This window comes from Zingiber officinale, chromosome 8A (genome assembly GCF_018446385.1).
Source record: "Zingiber officinale cultivar Zhangliang chromosome 8A, Zo_v1.1, whole genome shotgun sequence".
NCBI lineage: Eukaryota > Viridiplantae > Streptophyta > Magnoliopsida > Zingiberales > Zingiberaceae > Zingiber > Zingiber officinale.
Genome location: NC_056000.1, coordinates 31,123,478 through 31,146,320, shown reverse-complemented (window position 1 = coordinate 31,146,320; position 22,843 = coordinate 31,123,478). Strand labels below are relative to the sequence as shown.

The window sequence follows — 22,843 nt, the reverse complement described above, 5'->3', positions numbered from 1 at the left end:
TTCTGAGGTTAAGTTCGAGTGCGTCGTTCGTCTGCACCTACGGACGATGCGAGTAATTGTAGGATCTTTAAAGGATTAAACGTACAATTTACTATTGTTTAATACCCTCATACAACAACAATGGTCAGGGTCTGCATCTTTCTAGATGCTTCGAATCTACCTACGTGGCTATATGAGCGCTCGACGCCATGGCAGCTCAAACATCGAACAAGAAGCCATAGACGCTCTCTCGAGTAACTCAACCAAATCCCGTACGTCTGTAACCGACAGTATCATCGCAAGCCTACCGATCTCATCAATGTCGATCGTCAGACGCAGCAACGTCTTCGATCCCTTCTCCTTCGACATCTTGGATCCCCTCCAGGGATTCCCCTTCGACGCCTTCAGCTAGCTCGCCGAGACGCGGCCCGGGTTCGTCAGCGACACCTCCGCCTTCGTCGACACCCGCATCGATTGGAGGGAGACCCCCGAGGCGCACATCTTCAAAGCCGATCTCCCCGGCCTCAACAACGAGGAGGTGAAGGTCGAGGTGGAGGAAGCTGGACGGGTCCTCCTCATCACCGGCGAGCCCAGCAGAGAAAAAGAGGAGAATAACGACAAGTGGCATCGCGCGGAGCACAGCAGCGGTAAGTTTCTGCGGCGATTCCGGCTGCCCGAGAACGCCAAGGCGGAGCGAGTGAATAAAGGCGAGCATGGAGAACGGCGTGCTCACGGTGACTGTGACCAAAGAAGAGGTGAAGAAGACGGAGGTGAAGTCTATTGAGATCTCCGGCCAGTAACTAGCTAGACGCATGCTCAGGTTCGTGTATGTTCTCGGCTAAGTGAATTTTCTGATATGCGTGTACTCGTCATATGAGTAACAATGTGCAACTTGTACGAGTTCTTACTTCTTACCAATAAAATTAATAGCAGCTTTCCTCACATTATTACTGAAAATATGTCTACTGTTGTCGTAAAGGTGGTTTTAAGAACACCTCAAGTAGACCATAAATAGGATGTTAAATGGATATTATAATATCTATTTAACATTTTTTTTAATTATGAGTGAGTATTATAATACTCATTCATAAGAAAAAGGAGAGAGGATGTTCAAAAAGATTTGAACATCTTTCCCATTCTTTCTCTTAATTTTTTTTATTTTCTTTGTTTTTAAATTATAAATTTTTTTATATTATTTTAAAAATTAATAAAATTATTTTTTTACAAATAAGATTATTATTAAAAATAATAATAATAATTTAAATATTTTAAAATATATTTATTTAATATGATATAATTTAAAAATGAACGGTAGAACTCATAAATAATAAGTGTTAATATTAAAAGGGATGTAAATGAAAGAGATATGTTGTTATAATGAGTATATGACAGTTGACTCCATATTTTTTAATGAGATGGTGAGTGTTATAATGGCAATGCATTGTGGATGTTCTAATAATTAATAAACAACGGTCCATTGTATTGGTGGATTACGATGGACTCGACTTCTTTAACGAGGACGGATCCTTTGGTCCTTAAATTACGGATCAAAGGATGGTTCATTTTTTTAAACCCTTGATTTAGATGGATCTCACTTATTTAAAAATAGAGTCCATCCAAATTAAGAAAAAATTATCTTTTGATTATAATTTACAGACTAGAGGATCACTATCGTTCTTTAACAACAGTTAGATCCATTCCAATAGATTAATCCATACAGACTCCGTCCCCATTAATGAGAGCATCTATAGGAGAGAAGCTGCTTTATTTTTACCAAGTGTTTCTTCAAATTTTTTTAATTATTAAAATAATTTTATTTTTTTAATATTTGTAAGAAAAAAACTATCACAAAGGCTAACAAATTAGCCGGTGGTGTACAACGGTTAATTTATTAGGAACTTTTCATAATAAAATTTTAATTTTTTTATTAAAAAAAAAAGTTATAGAAACATCTCCAATCTCTAATTTTTTTTTTATTAATCATATTCCCTTATCTCCCTACTTCTTTCTCTCTTTCTTTCATTTATTCTCGATAAAAATTTTAATATTTTTTTAAAATCAGTTGAATTCTTCAAATGGGAAAGAAATGAAATGTCCAATATCCTCACACACATAATACCCTCTAAATTTTTTAAAATATTTTGTATGCTCCACAATATCTTCTAAATTTTCTAAATTCCCAAAGTCATGCCTTCGAATGAATCAAGGACATCTTTCAGCGATAAAGAATCTCTAACATCATCATTTGTTCCAACAACTAAGTGGCCAACTCATCACAAGAAGAGCATAAAATTAAACCAGAGAAAGATGACTTAAAATGAAGATTTTGGTCTTTCAATGAAGACGTGGTCCTTGCAAAGTCATGGGCAACTATTATTGGGACCTTTGTGCCCGCTAGAGGGGGGGTGAATAGCGTTTCGTCGCGCTCCTTGTGTCGTTTGCTTCGTCTTGATAATGTACAGCGGAATACAAAGACAAAACAAAACACAATACTCACAACGCTAACACCTATGGTTTACTTGGTATCCGCCTCAAGAAGAGATGACTAATCCAAGGATCCACACACCGAGCACACACATCCACTATGAAACACTCCTTCTCGGTCGCAGCCAAAGGCGGAGAAGCCTTACACAAACACCTCACAACAATAATCACGCAAACAAGAAGAAAATACACAAGTATATAAAATAAAACCTCTCCTTGCTTGATCTTGCTGATGTAGGTTGCCTCTTGAACCTTGGAGATGCACCCCAAGAGCTTTCAAGAACTGGCGATGAAGATCGGAAGAAGCTCGGTGAAGATCGCACAAACAATCGCAGGAAGAACGCAAAGTTCTATCGAAGAAAACGCTCCGCGCCAGGCTTTATACAGTGCTCCCAATCGATCCAAATTAGTCCCAATCGATTGCCACGGCACATTTGCACAATCCCAGCCGTCCATTGCTCGTTTCCTACTCAACGGTCACTTCCCAATCGATCGACCGATCGATTGGGATCATCCGAATCGATCGGTCGATCGATTTAGAACCATTCTGTGCTCTCGTGTCCGTGAGAGAGCTTTTCCTCCCTAATCGATCGAGTGATCAATTAGTAGCTCCCAATCGATCGACCGATAGATTGGGATGGCTTCTGTGCTCGCGAGTAATGCTCCCAATCAATCGACCGATCGATTGGAGCCATCCCACACTCGAGCACACTCCAATCGATCGACCGATCGATTAGAGCCTGGTTCAATCGATTGAACAACCTGGACTTGACTCAAACTCAAGTCCAAAGTCTCCAACCCAACTCCCGGTCAACCGTGACCTGTTGAGTCTCCATGCCTAGCATTTGGCCACCCCGACCAACCTCGAACTAGCCTTCTAGCCTCCTCCATTATTCTTGCGTCCCTCGGATATCTCCCATCCTTCACGCCTTACCTTCAGGAGCTTCCTTCGGCCTTATCCTAGTTGTCGGATTATACGCGACACTCGATCAACCTCGAACTAGCCTTCTAGCCTCCTCCATCAGCCTTGCGTCTCTCGGATATCTACCCATCCTTCACGCCTTACCTTTAGGAGCTTCCTTCAGCCTCATCCTAGTTATCGAGTTTTCCTTGCCAAATCACACTAGGACTTACCTTGCTAAGACCACATGCTTGGACTTACAACCTTTGTCAAGATCACACTTGGACTTCCCAATTGTCTGATCTCACTTATCAAGACTTTCACCACCAAGTCTGGTCAACACTGACCTACTTGGATTTTCACTCCTGCCAACCTTCTTGTTGGGCTTACCTTTGCCTAATCTCCAATTAGGACTTTCCCAGTCAAGTCTCCTATCAACTTTGACCTACTTGACTTTTCTCTTGCCTAACCTCCAGTTAAGACTTTTCCAGATGCCTACTCTCCAATTAAGGCTTTCTCATTACCTAACCTCCAGTTAGGACTTTTTCATTACCTAAACTCCAGTTAGGACTTTTCCATTGCCTAAACTCAAGTTAGTACTTACCCGATCAAGTCTCCAGTCAACACTGACCCACTTGACTTGTCTTCTCATCAACCTGGTCAATCCCTTGACCATCTCCATAATCGGACGACTGCTCCAGCAATCTCCATATATTGTCAAACGGACGATTGCCCTAACAATCTCTATATATTGTCAAACATCAAAACTCAAATCCCGACTCAAGCTTGACTCAACTCAAGCTTAGTCAAACTGGTCAAACTTGACCTAGGGAAATTGCCCCAACAATATTTCCCTTTTTGATATTTGACAATTCCTCTAAGTTAGGCTAAATCTCACAGCCTTAACTTCTTCCTTAACCCAAGGCTAAATCTCATAGTCTTAATCTTTTCTTTATCACAAGGCTAAATTCCATAGCCTTAATCCTCTCATGAGAAAGCATGAATGAAGGTTTCCTTCATTCTCTCCCTTTCCTAGAGGGCATACTCCCTCTGCTTGGGATGAAAGCCTAACTCAACCTTCCATTCTCTCCCTTTGTCACACATCAAATCAGAAAACAAACTCTTCTCCATAAGAGTTAACTCTATGATGTTTACAACCTCATATGTTGTTAACAACCCCACAATGACGATCTCATATTCTTCATTGTCTCCAAAGCTCCCCCTTGAACTCTATTTCACTTCACAATGCTCATCCGAGAGCATTTTCCACTTTACCAATGAAGGTCTGATCCCCTTAATTAAACTCAATGCTCCCCCTTGAGCAAACATCTACTCCAAAATACTCATCCAAGAGCATTTAACATCCTAGCAATGAAGATAACCAACCTTCCATTGCTCTCCAATACTCGACCCTGAGTATTAATTCATCACGAAGGTTTAACCCACCTTCCAAGGTCTTTGAAAAGATTTTTATGTTTTCAAAAAGTAACTCCCCCTAAGAACATGGTCAAATTTTTATCATTGCACCAACAATGACTTGGGGTTCCTAAATAATTAGGAAAACCAAAACTCAAAGTTTTGAGGTTCAAAATTCACTAAAGAAGCTAAACCTCAACCTAAACTTCACCTAAGTCTACCTTAACCAATCCATACTTGCTTTCAATATGAAAACTCCCCCTAAATGGATACAAGTGTATGCCAAAGGGTTAGGAATGGTTAATGACCCTTGAAAACCAAAACCTGAAGTTTTAAGGTTCCAAAATTCAGAATTGAAACTAAACCTTATCCTAAACTTCACTTTAGTTTCTTTTAACCAATCCATACTTGTTTTCATCATGAAAACTTCCCCTAAATGTCTACAAATGTATTCCAAGGGATTTGGAATGGTTATTGGGACTCGAAGTGACTTGAAGTGCTGAAATCAGGCCCTTCCAGCCAAACTCAGACTTCCCAATCGATTGAAATCACTTCAATCGATCCATTGATCGATTCCGCAAGCTATTGCTCGCAGAAATACCCTCTGAATCGATCGACTGATCGATCCAGACTGGGTCAATCGATCAGCTGATCGATTCACTATCCTTCTGTTCACGGGAATTGGCTTCCCAATCGATCGACTGATCGATTGAACCCAACCCAATTGATCGGTTGATCGATTGGGTTTCTGATTTCCTGAAATTCAATTTCAGCGAACTTCAGAAACTCCCCAAAAATTCTACAAAAATTATGAAAATTCATGTAGACACTACTTAGAGTATATACTATCAAGGAAAAATAGTTTTCTATGAAAATACTTCCTATTTTCAAAGATTGATACAAATTTTAAAACTTACAAAAATTTTAGTGTTTTCTTCAAGTTTGTGTCTAATTATTCTATGATGATTACTATCAAAAGATAGTCTTCACCAAGGTTTTCCAAAAGCATTTTAAAATTACTTTCAAAACCAATATCCAACCATGTTCTTTGGGCTCAATGCACATGACTTGTATATTAGCTTTCCCAATGATTGGAAAACACATAACTATGTGTTTTGGTGAACCTAAAACTCAACAATATGCACTAAATCAACATCTTGAGTTTTGTTCACCATCCTAACATCTCACTTGTATCTAATGTGTACTAAAACACATACAAGTCATTTTATTGTTCTTTGTGAGATGTATATTTGGTTTTACCCTAACCTAAGGGATCATGTATATCTATCTAGGCATTATAAGACTTATGACCATTCACCTAGAATGTCATTTGGTATAATCCCACTAATTGGGATATTTACCATTCATGATAAATACCTTTTGTCCTTAATTACAAGGAAATTGACATAATGCATGATGATCAATGGCATACATCAAAATAAGCAATTTTCAAAAGAAAAGCATGTTATAGCTACATGATGTATGTATGACATGACATGATATTTTTGGTATTTTTCATAATAATCAAGAATACAAAAATAAATATGATGTCATGACATATGATGGGCAAACAATCATGACATTTTAGCATAAACAAAATATACCTAGATGATCTATCTAAGTACCCTTAATTCTTAGCTAAGCCTTAAAATTAAATCCTTGATTGCCCAATGCCTCCCTTAAGAGAATGTCAAAACCCAACTTGACATTTCTTTCCTTTCTCTATATGTACCAATTTTAAAATTAAAATTGAATCCTCGAATTTTACTTGGCACGTTTTACTTCTTTTAAGGATTAATCTTTGAGACTCAATTTTGCTCTTGCGTCCTTAAGAACATACTGAGATCTCAACTAGTCATTCCTTATCTTTCTTCCAAGTGTGCCAACTTACATTAAATGTGATTGCTTAAAGTTTGGCACAACCTTTTTGCTCTTTAAGGCTTAATTGCACTTGATTAAGGCTTGGGCCTTCTCCTCATTTCTTAAGAAAGTATCAAAATTCTAACTTGATTTTTCTTATGTCTTTCTTAAGTGTGTCAATTTAGATTAAGTTCATCTTTTTCAAGTTTCGACACATATACTACTCTTTCCAAGAGTAACCCTATAATCCTTTTCATTTTCAAAGGTTAACAATAAACTTGAAAATGCTCTTAAGTGTCAACTTTAACAAGGTTGGGTTAACTACCCTTCCAATTGGAGTTGACACTCTCTAAACTCATCTAGGATGTAGAGAATATGCTCCTAAGAACCCAAAACCTATTGGTGCTCCTTGTGTTCTCTAGGTGCTCACTAGGGATGACTTCCCTAGATACCTTCCTAAGGACCTTTCTAGGCTTCTTAGAAGCCTTGGTCACTTCTACTAGGTCACTTCTAGGGATAACTTCCCTTGTAACCTTGTTTGTGACTTTGTTTGGCCTTTTTGAAGCCTTAGTCACTTTTACTAGGTCAACCTTAGGGATGGCCTCCCTTGTGACATTCTTTGTGACTTTGTTAGACTTCTTAGAAGTCTTAGTCATATTTGCCTTGCCAAGGATACTTTTAGGGATTCCTTCCCTAGAATTTTTGGCTTGACCTCTAAACCTAGGGTTGGTATCATAACTATATGGAACCCTATGAAAAGAAGTCACATCTTTCTTGGCTTTAGGTTTGTATCTCAAACCTCTATAGTCATTGGATGGCTCTTGTCTAGCTTTTCCTAGGTTATGCTCATTTTGACCCTTTAGAAGATTTTCCACTCTTGCTAGGGTTCTTTCCAAGTTATCAAGTCTTGACCTCAAGACTTGGTTTTCCACTCTTAAATCCATAGATTTAGATTTTTCTTGATTCCTATGAGCATTCCTAATTTTAGGCATGTATCTAACGTCCTTAGAGTTATTGCCTAAATTATTACTATCTACCTTCCTAAACTTAGTTGTGGTAGTTCTAGCATAAGGAGGAATGCATTTTTCCTTAACACCATCACACTTTCTATTTTCATGATAATTTGTATTAAGAAGATGAAAGTTATTTCTAACATGCATTTTATCATGACTAGGAGGAATTACACTATTAAATGTTACCTTGGGTTTGCTTTTCAAAGCTCCCCCTTGATTTGTGCTTCCTCCTTTAACCTTGGTTGGCTTCTTCCCTTTAGGACATTGACTTCGGTAATGTCCTCTTTGATTGCATGAGAAGCACACAATATGTTCCTTACTCTTGCATTCCATGGGACCAACCACCTTAGCCTTCTCTTTAGCCTTAGTTGTCACTTGGCCCTTTTTCTTGGCCAATTTTGAACACTTGCTATTATAGTGTCCATGCTCCCTACATTCAAAGCAAATGATATGATTTTTATTATTTATAATTGAAATTTATATACCTTTACTTATAGGGATGATGCTCGATTCTCCATTTGATGTAACTTGAATTGTGGATGTGACATCATCTTCTATTTCTTCTTCTCCTCTTGAGAGTGTGGGTGCTTCCACCTCTTCAACCCTTGAGGATGTGGACTCTTCCACTTTATCATCTTTTGAGGATGTGGAAGATCTCTCCTCTTCCACCTCTTCCTTCTCTTTGTTTTCTTCCTCCTCTTCCTTTTCCTCAAATGTTGACCTTGTGTCAACATCGGATTGGTCCTTTTCCTCTTGGACCAAAGAACACTTCTCCTTGGACTCCTCCACTCCTTGGAGTTGTGTAGGGTTCTCATGATGGGCAATGATCTTTTTTCAAAGATCACTTGCACTTGTATATTCACCTACACTCACAATGACATTAGACGGTAATAAATTTAACAATATATTTGTTACCTCCTTATTGGCCTCCACTAGCTCCTTTTGTTCCTCGGTCCAATATCGTGCTTTAAGGCGTTTACCATTCTTATCCGTTGGAGCTTCAAATGGGTCCTCCAAGACCACCTATTGGTTCCACTCCATTTGGAACTAAGTCTCCAACATTGTCCTCCAAAAATTGAAGTATTCTTTATCATATGGAGGTGGGATTCTGATATCCCATCCAAGTGGACCTCCCAAGTCCATCTCCTTCCTCTAGCTTATTGCTCTCTTGGCGGTTTGTCCGTAGAAGAGCGACCTCGCTCTGATATCAATTATTGGGACCTTTGTGCCCGCTAGGGGGTGTGAATAGCGTTTCGTCGCGCTCCTTGCGTCATCTGCTTTGTCATGATAATGTGCAGCGGAATATAAAGACAAAACAAAACATAATACTCACAACGCTAACACCTAGGGTTTACTTGGTATCCACCTCAAGAAGAGGTGACTAATCCAAGGATCCACACACCGAGCACACACCTCCACTATGAAACACTCCTTCTCAGTCGCAGCCGAAGGCGGAGAAGCCTTACACAAACACCTCACAACAAGAATCACGCAAACAAGAAGAAAATACACAAGTATATAAAATAAAACCTCTCCTTTCTTGATCTTGCTGATGTAGGTTGCCTCTTGAACCTTGGAGATGCACCCCAAGAGCTTTCAAGAACTGGCGGTGAAGATCGGAAGAAGCTCGGTGAAGATCGTACAAACAATCGGAGGAAGAACGCAAAGTTCTATCGAAGAAAACGCTCCGCCCAGGCTTTATACAGTGCTCCCAATCGATCCAAATTAGTCCCAATCGATTGTCACGTCACATCTGCACAATCCTAGCCGTCCATTGCTCGTTTCCTGCTCAACGGTCACTTCCCAATCGATCGACTGATCGATTGGGTTCATCTGAATAGATCGGCCAATCGATTCAGAACCATTCTGTGCTCTCGCGTCTGCGCGAGAGCTTTTCCTCCCTAATCGATCGAGCGATCGATTGGTAGCTCCCAATCGATCGACCGATCGATTGGGATGTCTTCTGTGCTCGTGAGTAATGCTCCCAATCAATCGACCGATCGATTGAAGTCATCCCACACTCGAGCACACTCCAATCGATCGACCGATCGATTAGAGCCTGGTTCAATCGATCGTCCGATAGATTGAACAGCCTGGACTTGACTCAAACTCAAATCCAAAGTCTCCAACCCAACTCCCGGTCAATCGTGACTTGTTGGGTCTCCATGTTTAGCATTTGGCCACATCCGACCAACCCCGAACTAGCCTTCTAGCCTCCTCCATCAGCCTTGCGTCTCTCGGATATCTCCCATCCTTCACGTCTTGCGTTCAGGAGCTTCCTTCGGCCTTATCCTAATTGTCGGATTATACGCGACACTCGATCAACCTCGAACTAGCCTTCTAGCCTCCTCCATCAGCCTTGCGTCTCTCGGATATCTACCCATCCTTCATGCCTTACCTTCAGGAGCTTCCTTCAGCCTCATCCTAGTTATCGAGTTTTCCTTGCCAAATCACACTAGGACTTACCTTGCCAAGACCACATGCTTGGACTTACAACCTTTGTCAAGATCACACTTGGACTTCCCAATTGTCTGATCTCACTTATCAGGACTTTCACCACAAATCTGTTCAACACTGACCTACTTGGATTTTCACTCCTGCCAACCTTCTTGTTGGGCTTACCTTTGCCTAATCTCCAATTAGGACTTTCCCAGTCAAGTCTCCTATCAACCTTGACCTACTTGACTTTTCTCTTGTCTAACCTCCAATTAGAACTTTTCCAGATGCCTACTCTCCAGTTAAGGCTTTCCCATTACCTAACCTCCAGTTAGGACTTTTCCATTACCTAAACTCCAGTTAGGACTTTTCCATTGCCTAAACTCCAGTTAGTACTTACCCGATTAAGTCTCCAGTCAACACTGACCCACTTGACTTGTCTTCTCATCAACCTGGTCAATCCCTTGACCATCTCCATAATCGGACGACTGCTCCAGCAATCTCCATATATTGTCAAACGGGCGATTGCCCTAGCAATCTCGATATATTGTCAAACATCAAAACTCAAATCCCGACTCAAGCTTGACTCAACTCAAGCTTAGCCAAACTAGTCAAACTTGACCTAAGGAAATTGCCCCAACAACTAGCAGTACCAACATAGTCATTAGTAATGACCAGAAGGATCAAGCTTTTTGGAAACATATAGCATTGATTACCCCACTAGAACTTTGACGAGAAATCGATAGTAAATGAATATTTTGCAACTTTTAATAATTTGTATACTTGTCATCAAGGTGGTTGGAGTGATGAGAATGGGTTGAAGAATGATGCATGTGTGGAGGGTTCTCAAAGAGTATGAGAAATATGCTCCACAATCAATTGCTCATTACTCTAACAAGAAGGTAAGAACATCTGAATCAGGGGAGAACACTTCAACATCAAATTTAGATAGGAGTTTTGATGTGGATGACTTTGAAATCCTCATTCGTCTGATAAGGCAAAAGGCAACTGATCTAGTTCAGAAGCTGAGTTGGATGGAGGGGAACCTAGAGAGGACTGGGGCTGGAAACCGAAGATACATCGCAGGCTTTGGGCCCTCAAGTGGAGCAGGGGGAGATAATAGAAATGGTACCCATGGACCTCCACACACCACAGACAGCTCACACGAGGGCGTTAGAGCGAGAACCAGGAAAGAAGTCTCTGGCGTTGGCACTCCGATACTCAATTCAGAAAGAGGCCTAGCTAAAAGAGTACGAGAAAGTAGAACAGTAGTAGATGTGTATGTGCGTGTGTACCTGGCTAATGGAGAGGACTCTCTTTTTATACCGCATCTCGTAACCTTTGCAATAATGAGGCAGTCATAGAATGTTTGGTATCAGAGTATGTCTAGTGATGTAGGATGTATGATGGGCTTCTATTGGGTGAAAGAAGGTTCTGCAACATGCATGTGGTAGAGCATCAGAATATTCCTTGACAAATGGTCGTTATTCTCTGACAGGTGTTGTAATTCCCTGACAACGTTATCTCCTGAAGGTAATACGGCCAGCTTTGAAACCGACTAGGAGTGAACTGGGAGTCGTGCCTATGAGCGAGATAAGTCCAGAAGATTTGACTTATACTAGGACTGCCCGAGAGTAGGCTAGTTGTCTTGGAGACCCAATTAGTACTGTAACCGATCAGGAGCAGACTAGGAACCTTGCTTATGAGAAGTGACTATTTTGGATATCTGACCGACACTGGGATCAACTGAGACTAGGCTGGGGTAAGAATCTATGAGACGCGTGAGCCATGCATGCTTATAACTCACACTGGGGCGAGAGTCTAGACCCGACCGACTAGTCATTCGACGTGTGGGCCATGCATACTTATAACTCGCACTGGGCCAAGAATCTGGGACCCGATTGGCTAGCTGTTGGACGCGTGAGTCATGCACTCTTATAACTCGCACCGAGAAAAGAGTCTGGGATCTAACCAACTAGTCGTTGGGTGTATGAGTCACGCATACTTATAACTCGCACTTGGGTGAGAGTTTGGGACTCAATCAACTGGTCGTTGTATACGTGAACCATGCACGCTTATAACTCTCATTGGGGCAAAGTCTGGGACCCAACCGGCTGGTCGTTGGATGCATGAGCCATGCACTGTTATAACTAGAACTAGAGCTAAAGTCTGAGACCCAACCAGCTGGTCGTTAGGTGTGTAAGGCATACACACTTATAACTCACACTGAGGACGAGAGTTTAGGGCCCGACTAGCTGGTCGTTGGGCGTGTGAGTCATGCACACTTATAACTCGCACTGGGGCGAGAGTCTGGGATCCGACTGACTTTAACTGGTCGGGAGTGGAATGGGAACTATGTCCAAGAAGGACTAAGCCATGTGTACCCGACCGGTTAGGTGTTGGCCGATAATATATAGGGAGCCATGCCCATGAGGTGTACCCGACCGGTTAGGTGTTGGCCGATAATATACAGGGAGCCATGCCCATGAGGTGTGAGGGGAACTAAGCCCTGAGGATCTAACCAGCGTTATGAATCACCTGAGAATAAACCGTGAGCAATGCCCATGAGACGTGAAGGGCTGAGCCCTGAAATCTTGGTCGGTACTGGAACCTGTTGGTGCAGTCAGCACCAATGGTCAAATCTAAGTTTTGATGAATGACAAATAGGTTAAAGTTAGACGTGTTGCGATCTAACCTTGTTACCGAGTGTACAAAGTTGACTAACCCTGTCAGGATATTTGATTCCTGATTGGTTAAAGATCGGATGTGTGATTCCAACAAATCAGGATGTTCAATTCCCGATAGCTTGAAATCCATATGTGGGATTCTGGCAAGGGTCAGGATATGCGATTCCCGATTGAGAAGATCGGATGTGTGATTCTGGTAGGTCGGGATGTGCGATTCCCGATTGGAGAAGACCAGAAGTACGATTCCGGTAAGTCGGGATGTTTGATTTCGGAAGGTAGATCTACACCTAGTAAGTAGAGGTAAGATACTAGAGAAGAGTGACTAAGTGAGGACGCACCCCCGTTTGAAGGGGCATTAGGCGAGGGCTGGAGGGGGTTTAAGCCCTAGCCAAGATTTGCTGGAGAAGGAGCCAAGGAGGAGTCTGTGGCGTGAGACGTTCGACGTCCAACAGAAATGCAACTACGCAAGCCTAGGAAGAAGGTTTTCATCTATTTTTTATAAATAAAATACATAAGCCTCACTTTACAGCCCAAGCCCAATAGGTCATCTATTTTTTTTCTCTTCATTGCACTTGCGCTACTCTCCCTTTCCACGACTCCGCCTCAGCACTATGTTGTTTTTCTTTGCCAATGCCCGTCCGTCGTTCGTCATTTGTCATCTGTCGCCCTTCAGTCCGCCACCCACCGACTGCAGCAACCGCCCACTAGGTCTACGACCTCCTCTCTAGTTTTTTCTCTACTTTTAATTTCTTTATTGTATTGATTCATTAATTGGATTATGTGTGACTTTGTTCTCTTCTGTTTTAAATTGTTCTATTGACTGCCAACTACCAAGTATGAAAATCAATATTATTTTAGTGATATTCAAAGTAAACAGTAAACTCATTAAATGTATTGTTTTCTTGGCTTCTCACTTATTTTGCAGAGTCATTGCCTTACTGGGAACTAGGAAGCCCCAGCCAAAGTCATTCACATAATTCAAAGTTATTTTTTTTTTTTACTTTTTTATTTCAATTTAAATTAGAGACTTTAGGGTTTAAATTAATTAGGAATATTAATTTAATTACATAATATATATGAATTTATTTTTAATTATTTATTTATATAGATTTTGAAGAGGTTTTTTTAAACATAAACGTTTTCATGAGAGTTCTTCCGGATCCTAATATTAATGAAGTGGTTGAAATTCAATCTAATGTGGAATTAGAATATACAAAGAAATATATTCGATAACTTAAAATATACAAATAAATATAATTAAATTAAAATTCATAAATTTATGAAATATTAAATGGAAATGATAAATTAAATTAAAAATTATACATTAATTAGTTTATTAATTTAAAAATATAAATAAATTAAATTAAAAATCATAATTAATTAAAATATTAAATAAAAATTATATAAAAATATTAAATAATAATAACAATAATAATAAAGAAAGACACGGTAATATCTGACTTAAAACAATGTATTGAGGTTTTTTTTAGTGCCAAGAAAGTAGTAAATCTTATACTTATGATTTATGATGTGACATATTAAAAATTATAAAAAAAACTCATTAAATGATTTAACCATTAAATTTTTATACTTATAATTTATCGATCAAACATTAATTTGGTGAGGAATCTCTTGTTATTTAACGTTGTGCGCCGCAAGTGGGAGAAACTAACCTTATCCCAACGTTTAGCCCAAGTACAGTCACCTGCGGACGTAGCCCAAGAACAAAAATTTCGTAGCCACGGCCCGCCGTCGTTCAAGCTTAATTGGCTATCGTTATTGGCTAACCTAAACGACATTCCATCTTTTTGTCCCTAATCTGTAGCTCCTTATCTATTCTATTTTCTCCGTCAATGCCTCTTGAATATAATTCTCCAACAGCAAGAAATCGAATATGACAAATTAATTATTACGTGCCCACCCGGCCGTGTTTAAACTTATCGACCTACATTACACATACATGTATACTGGGGCTGCAAGGTGGTGTTTGCAGTGGCAAAGTAATAATAATATTCTCCCAAAAGGTTTTTAAAATTCTCCACTTGTAATCTCTGAGACGCCATACTATTCGTCCGTGTTAAGCGTTCAATGATTGTTTATTTAGTTTCGTTAAAAATAAAAAGCATCTTATGAACGTGAGATCCAGAAACTCAATTGCACTGTTTGAGAGATTAAGTAAACACCGAGATGAACTCCTAAACTGCTGCCCTGTAGCCGTCACATTAGCGTACAGTATGGACAGATGCTAAAGACTGTAGCCATCCCCATGCAGCACATCACGGAACAGCGATGGTCCCGCGTTGCTACCTGCCGAACTGTACATCCATCCCCAATGTATTTATCATCGCACAAGAGACAATATATCTACAGCGACGTAAACCAAGCCAACCACGCAATCAGTGCGCTCCTCACCTGCCCACTCAATCCCCTGTGCAGGGAGGGAAGGGAGGGGGATCTCACTTCTCACCCCATTTTTACATTATTAATTATTGTACTGGTCCTGCCGTTTTAGCTGGCAAGAGGAGGATTCCATTTCCATCCCAGCAGTTTTGCAATTCTGCTCGCGTTTCTTTAATTTCTAGCCGCCCTTGTCTCAGTTTCAGTAAAAATAATTAGAATCATCAAAAGCAACGTCTGACACCGAGGGTCCATGTTCTAAATGCTCCAACCGCTATCTTTCATCCCCACTGCACTAGTTATGCGTGGATTCCGTTTTCTTGTCCCTTCTATTCTCAATTCTCAATTCTCATTCCACGAGTGGCACGTTACATGAATGCTCAGTCGGTGCGAGCGCCGGTGCGACTTGTTTCGTCAAACAAATTTCAAAAGGTTTCGAACTGAAATTCATCAGATTAAATAAATTTAGAAAGAAAGAAAAAATTATATATATAATTGTTTTTAAAGAGCAAAATGCAGTAGAAATTGTTTTTATTTAAAACCAAAATGACACGTAGTACGGATACAATTCATACGGACCAATGCTGATATTGTCAGTTCACAACAACGTTGGAACTTCACTGCCAGTGGCAAGACTTCGACACACGACGCACGAGCAAACTGACTCGATGTGATGTCGTTCGAGGAGCTTTAATGGGATGGATCGCAATGGATTTGGACTAAAATTGAGTGGAGATAAAACAAGGGACGTCCGCGATGTTTTAGATTCGACCAGTCAAGTGGCGTCGGAGGCGGAGGCGGAGACGGAATCCGATGCCAAGTGGCGGGATTGCGAGAAGACGCCTCCGCCGCCGCCGCCGCGAATTTCTTCGAGCATATTCACGACGCTGCACATCTTGGGTCGTTGGTCCGCCGCCACCACCGTGCAGCTAACCGCAATCTGCAGCATCGCCACCATCTCCCCCTCGATTCCCTTGTACCGCATCAGCTCCAGGTCGAACACCTCCGACGTCCACTCCTCTCGTACCACCGACCGAACCCACCCCGGCAGATCAGCGCCCTCCACGACTCCGTCGCCGACCACCACCGCCGGCTTCCCCGTCAGCAACTCCAGCAGCACCACCCCAAAAGCATACACGTCCGCTCGCTGCGACGCCCACGAGCGCCGCCTGTCGACCGGCGCCTCGGGGGCCCGGTACCCGCCGGTGAGGCAAGCCGCCGATGCTGGACCCAACGACGACAGTCCGGCGTCACAAAGCCGCGCGTTGCCAGCATTGTCGAGGAGAATGTTGGTGGACTTGATGTTGCCGTGGGCCAATTTAGGCGACCGAGTCGTCCCCTGGTGAAGGAACGCTAATCCCCTCGCCGTCCCTACTGCAATCCGCACTCTCGACGCCCAATCCAGCGGCATCCTGCCCGGCCCTCGGTTGCCTGCAATTAAAAATCGCATTTTTAGCACGAAATTTTAAATTGTCAAGGCAAGTTGCAATTGAGGAGCGCGGCATTGACAGACCGTGGAGAAGAAAGAAAAGATTGCCATTGGGCATGTACTCGTAGACGAGGAGCTTCTCGTCGCGAGCATAGTAGTAAGCTTTGAGGGAAACAAGATTCGGATGCCGCAATTGGCCGAGGATCTCCAACTGGCTCTCCAAATCGCGCTTGTGGGTTTCACGGAGACGCTTCACCGCGACGACGGTGCCGTCGTCGAGCACCGCCCTGTAGGCCGTCCCATATCCTCCCTTCCCCAGTATCTCCGCCGAGGACCGTAAGAGATCTTCCAGCAAGAACTGCTTCGTTCCTTCGAAAAAAATCATTTTCCCCCTCTGGAATCCGCCACCGGTGGTGGTACCGGCGGTGCTGACGTGGGATGACGCGTAGGGACTGGAGTAGACTATCTTTTCCCCCTCGCGAAGGCTGAGGGGCGCTCTTCGGGCGAACTTGCGCCAGAAGTAGCAGAAGAGGAGGCCGCAGACAAGGATGAGCACGATGAAGTCGCCCACGACGATGGTGACCACCACCACTCGATTCATCTTCATCCCCTGGCGATTATCGCCGCCCGCGGTTTGGCCTGGATTTACGAACTCAGGTTTGGCATGGGGAGCAGACGCCACGGCGGCCGGTGGGACGGTGTCCACCGCACCGGCGGTGGGGCGGCAAGGAAAGAAGGGCTTACCGCAGAGTGCAGTGTTCCCCGCGAAAGCGGCAGCGGGGAAAGCCGAAAACGAGGGGGGCATAGCGCCAGAGAGAAGGTTCGAAGAGAGGTTAAGATCCTGGAGGCGAGGGAGGACGAGGCCGGGAATGGAACCGGATAGCCGGTTCCGGTCGAGCCGGAGAGTGAGGAGGCGGCCAAGCCGGGCCAGCGAGTTGGGGATCGAACCAGTGAGGTTGTTGGAGGCGAGGTCGAGGCGGTAGAGGCGAACAAGTGAGGAGATCGACGGCGGGATCGGACCGTAGAGCTGGTTGTGGGAGAGGAAGAGGAGTTTCAGTGCGGAAAGCGGGGCGAGGTCAGGGATGGGGGAGGCGAGGCGGTTCGACTTGAGACTGAGGACGCGGAGCTGGTCGAGACGGGTGACGGCAGGGAGGCAGGCCGGGCCGGCGAGAGAGAGGCCCTCGAGGACGAGGCGGGTGACGCGGCCGCCGACGCAGGTGACCCCGTGCCACGACGCGCACGGAGACGGGTCAGAGGAGTTCCAGCTCGCCAACCTCCCGAAGGAGTCGCACGCCGCCTTCAACTCCAACAGTGCGATCCGGTCTGCTTCCAAATTACCCGAAGAAGAAGATGATGAAGAAGACGAGACCGCCAAAGACGACATTTTGAGAACAAACAGCAGCAATAGCAGAGCTGTTTGAGGTAAATGCAGAGAGAAAAACAACTTCTTCTTCTTCTTCTCCCCCATTTTCCACCGTCTTCGAAGAGGAACACGATGCAGGGAAACAGAGAGCTACGAGAGGAGTCTGACAGGCCCAGCAGCTAGCGCCGCTTACATTAATACTTGATTGCCATTTTATTGGTTTTTTTCATTTCTTACCTCCATAGCTCGCTCGCTCTGTGGCCTGTGTTCCATGGTCAATGAGAATTCGTTGGCGGAGGAGTAACAGTCAAAATTTAAGCAGGACGATTATAATACAACCTGTAAAGCATTATATATATATATATATATATATATAAGTTACATAATTTTATAAATTACTAACAAATGATCTCAACCGTATCAACAATTTTGGAAGGCCATCGTGCCACCGAAATCTACCATCGTGGTGAAATGCCAAATTGAACCATAAATCCATAATGAAGCAAAGGTTGATGTTGCTGAGGTAGAGGTCATTCAACTTAAGGTGAATAAAAGATTGATTAAATCAAATTAATTAATTCAATCAATCTAATTATCTTATTAAGTAGGGTTAGTTATATGAATTTTTTTACATCATTAAACTCTATCTTTAATTATATCATCATCTATATTTAAATAAAATTTATCTTATTTTATTATTACTAATCAATTTTTTTTTGTCTTTCTCTTTCTCATTTAATATATGTGGTTATCATAGTTTCACATCGTCTAATTGAATATTTATTGGTCGTCTAAATACATACATGCCCGTACCATCTTAAACGTGTTTCTCAAAAAATTTTCTCAATAGATACAACTCCGACTTTCTTTCTAATGCTCTCATTTCTTATTCTGTTCATTCTCGTATGTCCACACATCCACCTTAACATCCTCATCTTTACAACTCTCATCTTCTGCTCATGTGCTCAAGTCATATCCCAACATTCAGGTTCATATAACATAGTAAGTCTAAATATGATTTTATAGATTTTTTTTTTAATTTTAGAGGTATTTTACGGTCACAGAAAACACCTTATGCTCTCTTCCATTTCAATCATCCTGCTTGTATTCTATATAAATCATTCTCTCAATCCCTCTACTATTTTATAAAAATGATCCTAAATATCTAAACTTCTCGATTCCGAGTAACTCATCGTCTTTTATCTTAACAATTGTCTCATTATATCTAATATTACTAAACTTAAATTTTATATATTTTGTCTTTATTCTACTAAGTCTAAAATCTTTCCCTTCTAGTATTTCTCACCAAGATTCTAGTTTAGCATTTACTCCTTCACGTATTTCATCTACCAAAATAATATCATCTGCAAACAACATACACCACGGTACTGTGTCTTGAATATGTATAGTAAGTTCGTTCATAATTAGTGTAAAAAGATAAAGATGTAGAGATGATCCTTGGATCCTTGATGTAACCCTATCGTTATTGGACATGTTTTAGTTGCTCCTCCTAAAGTTTTTACTCTAGTCATTACATCCTCGTATATATCCTTACTTAGTTCAATATATATTACGTTAACACCTCGCTTTTCCAGAATTCTTCATATAATTTCTCTTAGGACTCTATCATAAGTTTTTTCTAAGTCAATGAATATCATGTGTAGATCTTATTTTTGCTCTTGATATTTTTCAATTAATTGTCTATGAAGATGTATAGCTTTTATTGTCGACCTTCTAGGCATGAACCCAGATTGATTTTCGATCACCGTGTTCTCCTTCCTTAATCTTTTTTTATTGTTTCATGGTATGACTCGGTAGTTTAATATACCCTTATAGTTTGCACAATTTTGAATGCCCCCCTTGTTCTTAAATAAGGGAACTACAGTACTTATCATCTATTAATCAGACATTTTTTTTATTTTTAATATCATGTTAAATAATTTTGTAAGTCATTCAATACCTTATTTCCCTAGGCACTTCCATACCTTTATGAGAATATCATCTGGTCCAACGATTTTTCCATTGTGCATCATATTTAAAGCTTGTTCTACTTTTGAAGTTTGAACTTTACGATAAAAATTAAAATTTCTATACTCATTTAACCTACTTAAATTATCTAAGTTAAGTTGATCATAAATCTTCATTAAAAAGTTGATGAAAATATTTCTTCCTCTTTTATTTCCTCCTCATTTACTAATGCCCTATTACATTTATCTTTAAAACATTTTATTTAGATAAGATCTCTTGTCTTCCTTTTTCTCACTTTAGCTATTCTATAAATGTCTCTTTCTCCTTCTTGTATATCTAATTCTTAATATAATTTTTCAAAAGTTTCATTTTTTATTTCATTCACTACTCTCTTATCTTCTTTCTTAGCAATATAAATGTATATTAAATTTAAAAAAATTCAATTAATAAATATTAATTATTTTAATTAATTCGATTCAGTCTTATTTTAAAATTTTTAATTGATTAAATTAAATAAATCAATTTATTTTAATTTTTTTTTACTGCCACAATTATTAAATATTAATTATTTGGACATAGACGGAGCCATCACAGCCCAATGTGAGCACCCACACTGGGCCCCTGGACACAAAAAAACAAAAAAAAAACTACTAGTCAATAAAAGTATTTCACAGAAAATTTTATTAAGAGTCCTATTAACTGAAATAACGATGAATCTTCCACATTTCTTATTTGATCATATCAACAATAAAAAAAGAAAACAATTAAAGAGTATTAAAAGAAAATACTTGATAACTTCAATTCCTTCCCTAACTTTTTCTATAGGGTCGTTGAGAATACCAATTTGTCTCCAAGCATTATTAATTTGTAGACTTTGGTGTGAAGATTGATTTTGAAATCAAGGAGAAGACTTTAATAAAGTGATCGAACTGATTAGAATAAACTTGCTAAAACAAAAATTCAATTGTTTGCTTTACTACAAACTCCATGGCATATGTCCTTGTGTTCATTTTACAACTATTGGCAACCTAGTGCAGGGCATCAGAAATTATACATCATTAAGAAATAATAGCCATATTTTATGAGGATAATGGACCTTATTTACAACTCAAGAAGCATCCTTATTTGTTATTTGGGATAATTTCCAAGGATTTTTTATTGTTGTTTATGCTCATCTCACCCTAAAAGCATTCCTTGTTGCTTGCAAGCACTACTCACGAGCTGCAAAAGCCTCTAGCTATCTTGGTACTACTATCAAGCTTGTCGTTGGAACTAGACCTAGAGAGGCACCCTCCGTAATGTGTCCATCGGTGGTAGCCACAATTTGTTTACACTGAACCAATATCCTAGCTCCGTCTATGTATTTGGACAAAGAATATTATATAACTTGTGATTTTGTATAATCTTTAATGATATCACGTTCTCAAAGTTGTCACTAGCAATGATAGGCAAACATACATTCTGAAAGTTGTTGACTTGAAAGTTAAAATCGGATAGAAATATATTATTATTGAAAACTTTGATTAATTTTGTCGAAAATTATTTTATTGGTTCAGTTTGTTCGATTTTTATTAGAAAGTTTGATCGGTTCGGTTAGATCAAAAAAAATATATATTGTTCAATTTCAATTAAATCGGTTATATTTAAACCGATTGCTCAACCCTAATCCAACCCAACGTGCACAAACTAAAAAGAGCATCAAAGAGCAATAGAGTTATCAAACAAAATCCCTCTAATATTTAAGTTACACACGAGTAAAAGTAAAGAGAATGCAATGACATTAAAAATAAAGAGTGCGAGATTAGGAACTTTATTCTAGTATATATATTTTATTATTTATAGATGTTGATAGGTGGAAGATCATACTCAAATATAGCCGAGACATACCAACATGTTGCGGTATGATCTGGGCCTACAGGAATAGATAGTATGGGGGACCATATGCAAGAACTTGTTTAAGAGCAGGTATGAGTATCAAGAGCAAGTAGAATGGAAGGTTGTGTTTAGGTATGGTTCCAAACAGCCTCAAGAACTTGAGACAGAAAGCTCGAGCATGCCAACCAACCAAGTCGGTGAAGCCGGCCTTTTGACTTGGGACGTGGTCTTCGTGCATATAAACAGTGAGTTGACCTGAAATAAAGACATGTGGATATGGCTGGTTAATCCGGAGTATGATCGTCCATATGAAGGTACGAGTCACTTTGCTCATTTCAGATATATCAATTTTAAGGTTAAATTCGTGAAAATTTAATGGATGTTAACTTTTAATATGATTTATAAATGTTATGTTTTTCTACAGAGAACAGTAATTATATTATTTTGTTATCAATTTAAGTTTGCGAGAGCCAAATATTCTGTTAATTTCTAAATTGGGTGATTGGTATCAATCTCTGCTTGCATGCTGGTGAGCTTCGTGCCACACTGAGATTAAAACAACTTGGATCACAGGCAATGAGTTCAAAGTTGGACAGAAGAAAAGGAATAATAAACGAGAAGAGAGTTTCAGTGTATCACTAACCACTAACAAGTGCAAATCCATCACATAAAGAAACGACATAGTAATTGCCAAACAAGTGCAAATCCACTCAGAGCTACGCAAGAACAATTAAATATGAAGATATTAATCGAAACTAACGTAAATTAGTTACAATAACAAGCTAATCCTTGCTATATCTCCAGCAGAGAGATTTATGACTGGCATGCATGTACCTAGAGTCAGTTGATTCGACCACCCGTGTAGATCATTATGCCTACCCAACATCTGTACAGTTTGATTTGAACAGTGGGGGGCATAATAGATTATAAATAATGTTGTGAACATTCTGTTTTGAACAATTTTTTTTTAAACAAAAAAAGAGAGGCAATTTTTATTAACCAACTTGTATTACTAGATATTTCGGCCAAAAAAGG

At 40.4% G+C, this 22,843-nt stretch overlaps 1 protein-coding gene and 1 pseudogene across 1 annotated transcript; one reads left to right on the top strand and one right to left on the bottom strand.

Moving 5' to 3' along the window:
* The first annotated feature begins 298 nt into the window (after window positions 1-298).
* On the top strand, window positions 299-779 carry LOC122011663 (annotated as a pseudogene).
* A 14,908-nt stretch (window positions 780-15,687) lies between these two features.
* LOC122008296 (probable leucine-rich repeat receptor-like protein kinase At1g68400) lies at window positions 15,688-18,226 on the bottom strand. The gene is made up of 2 exons (XM_042563995.1): window positions 16,687-18,226; window positions 15,688-16,604 (listed from the first exon to the last, which is right to left on the bottom strand). The coding sequence occupies exons 1-2, from the start codon at window positions 18,068-18,070 to the stop codon at window positions 15,949-15,951; spliced, it is 2,040 nt and encodes a 679-aa protein (XP_042419929.1). The 5' UTR covers window positions 18,071-18,226; the 3' UTR covers window positions 15,688-15,948.
* Between the last annotated feature and the right edge of the window lie 4,617 nt (window positions 18,227-22,843).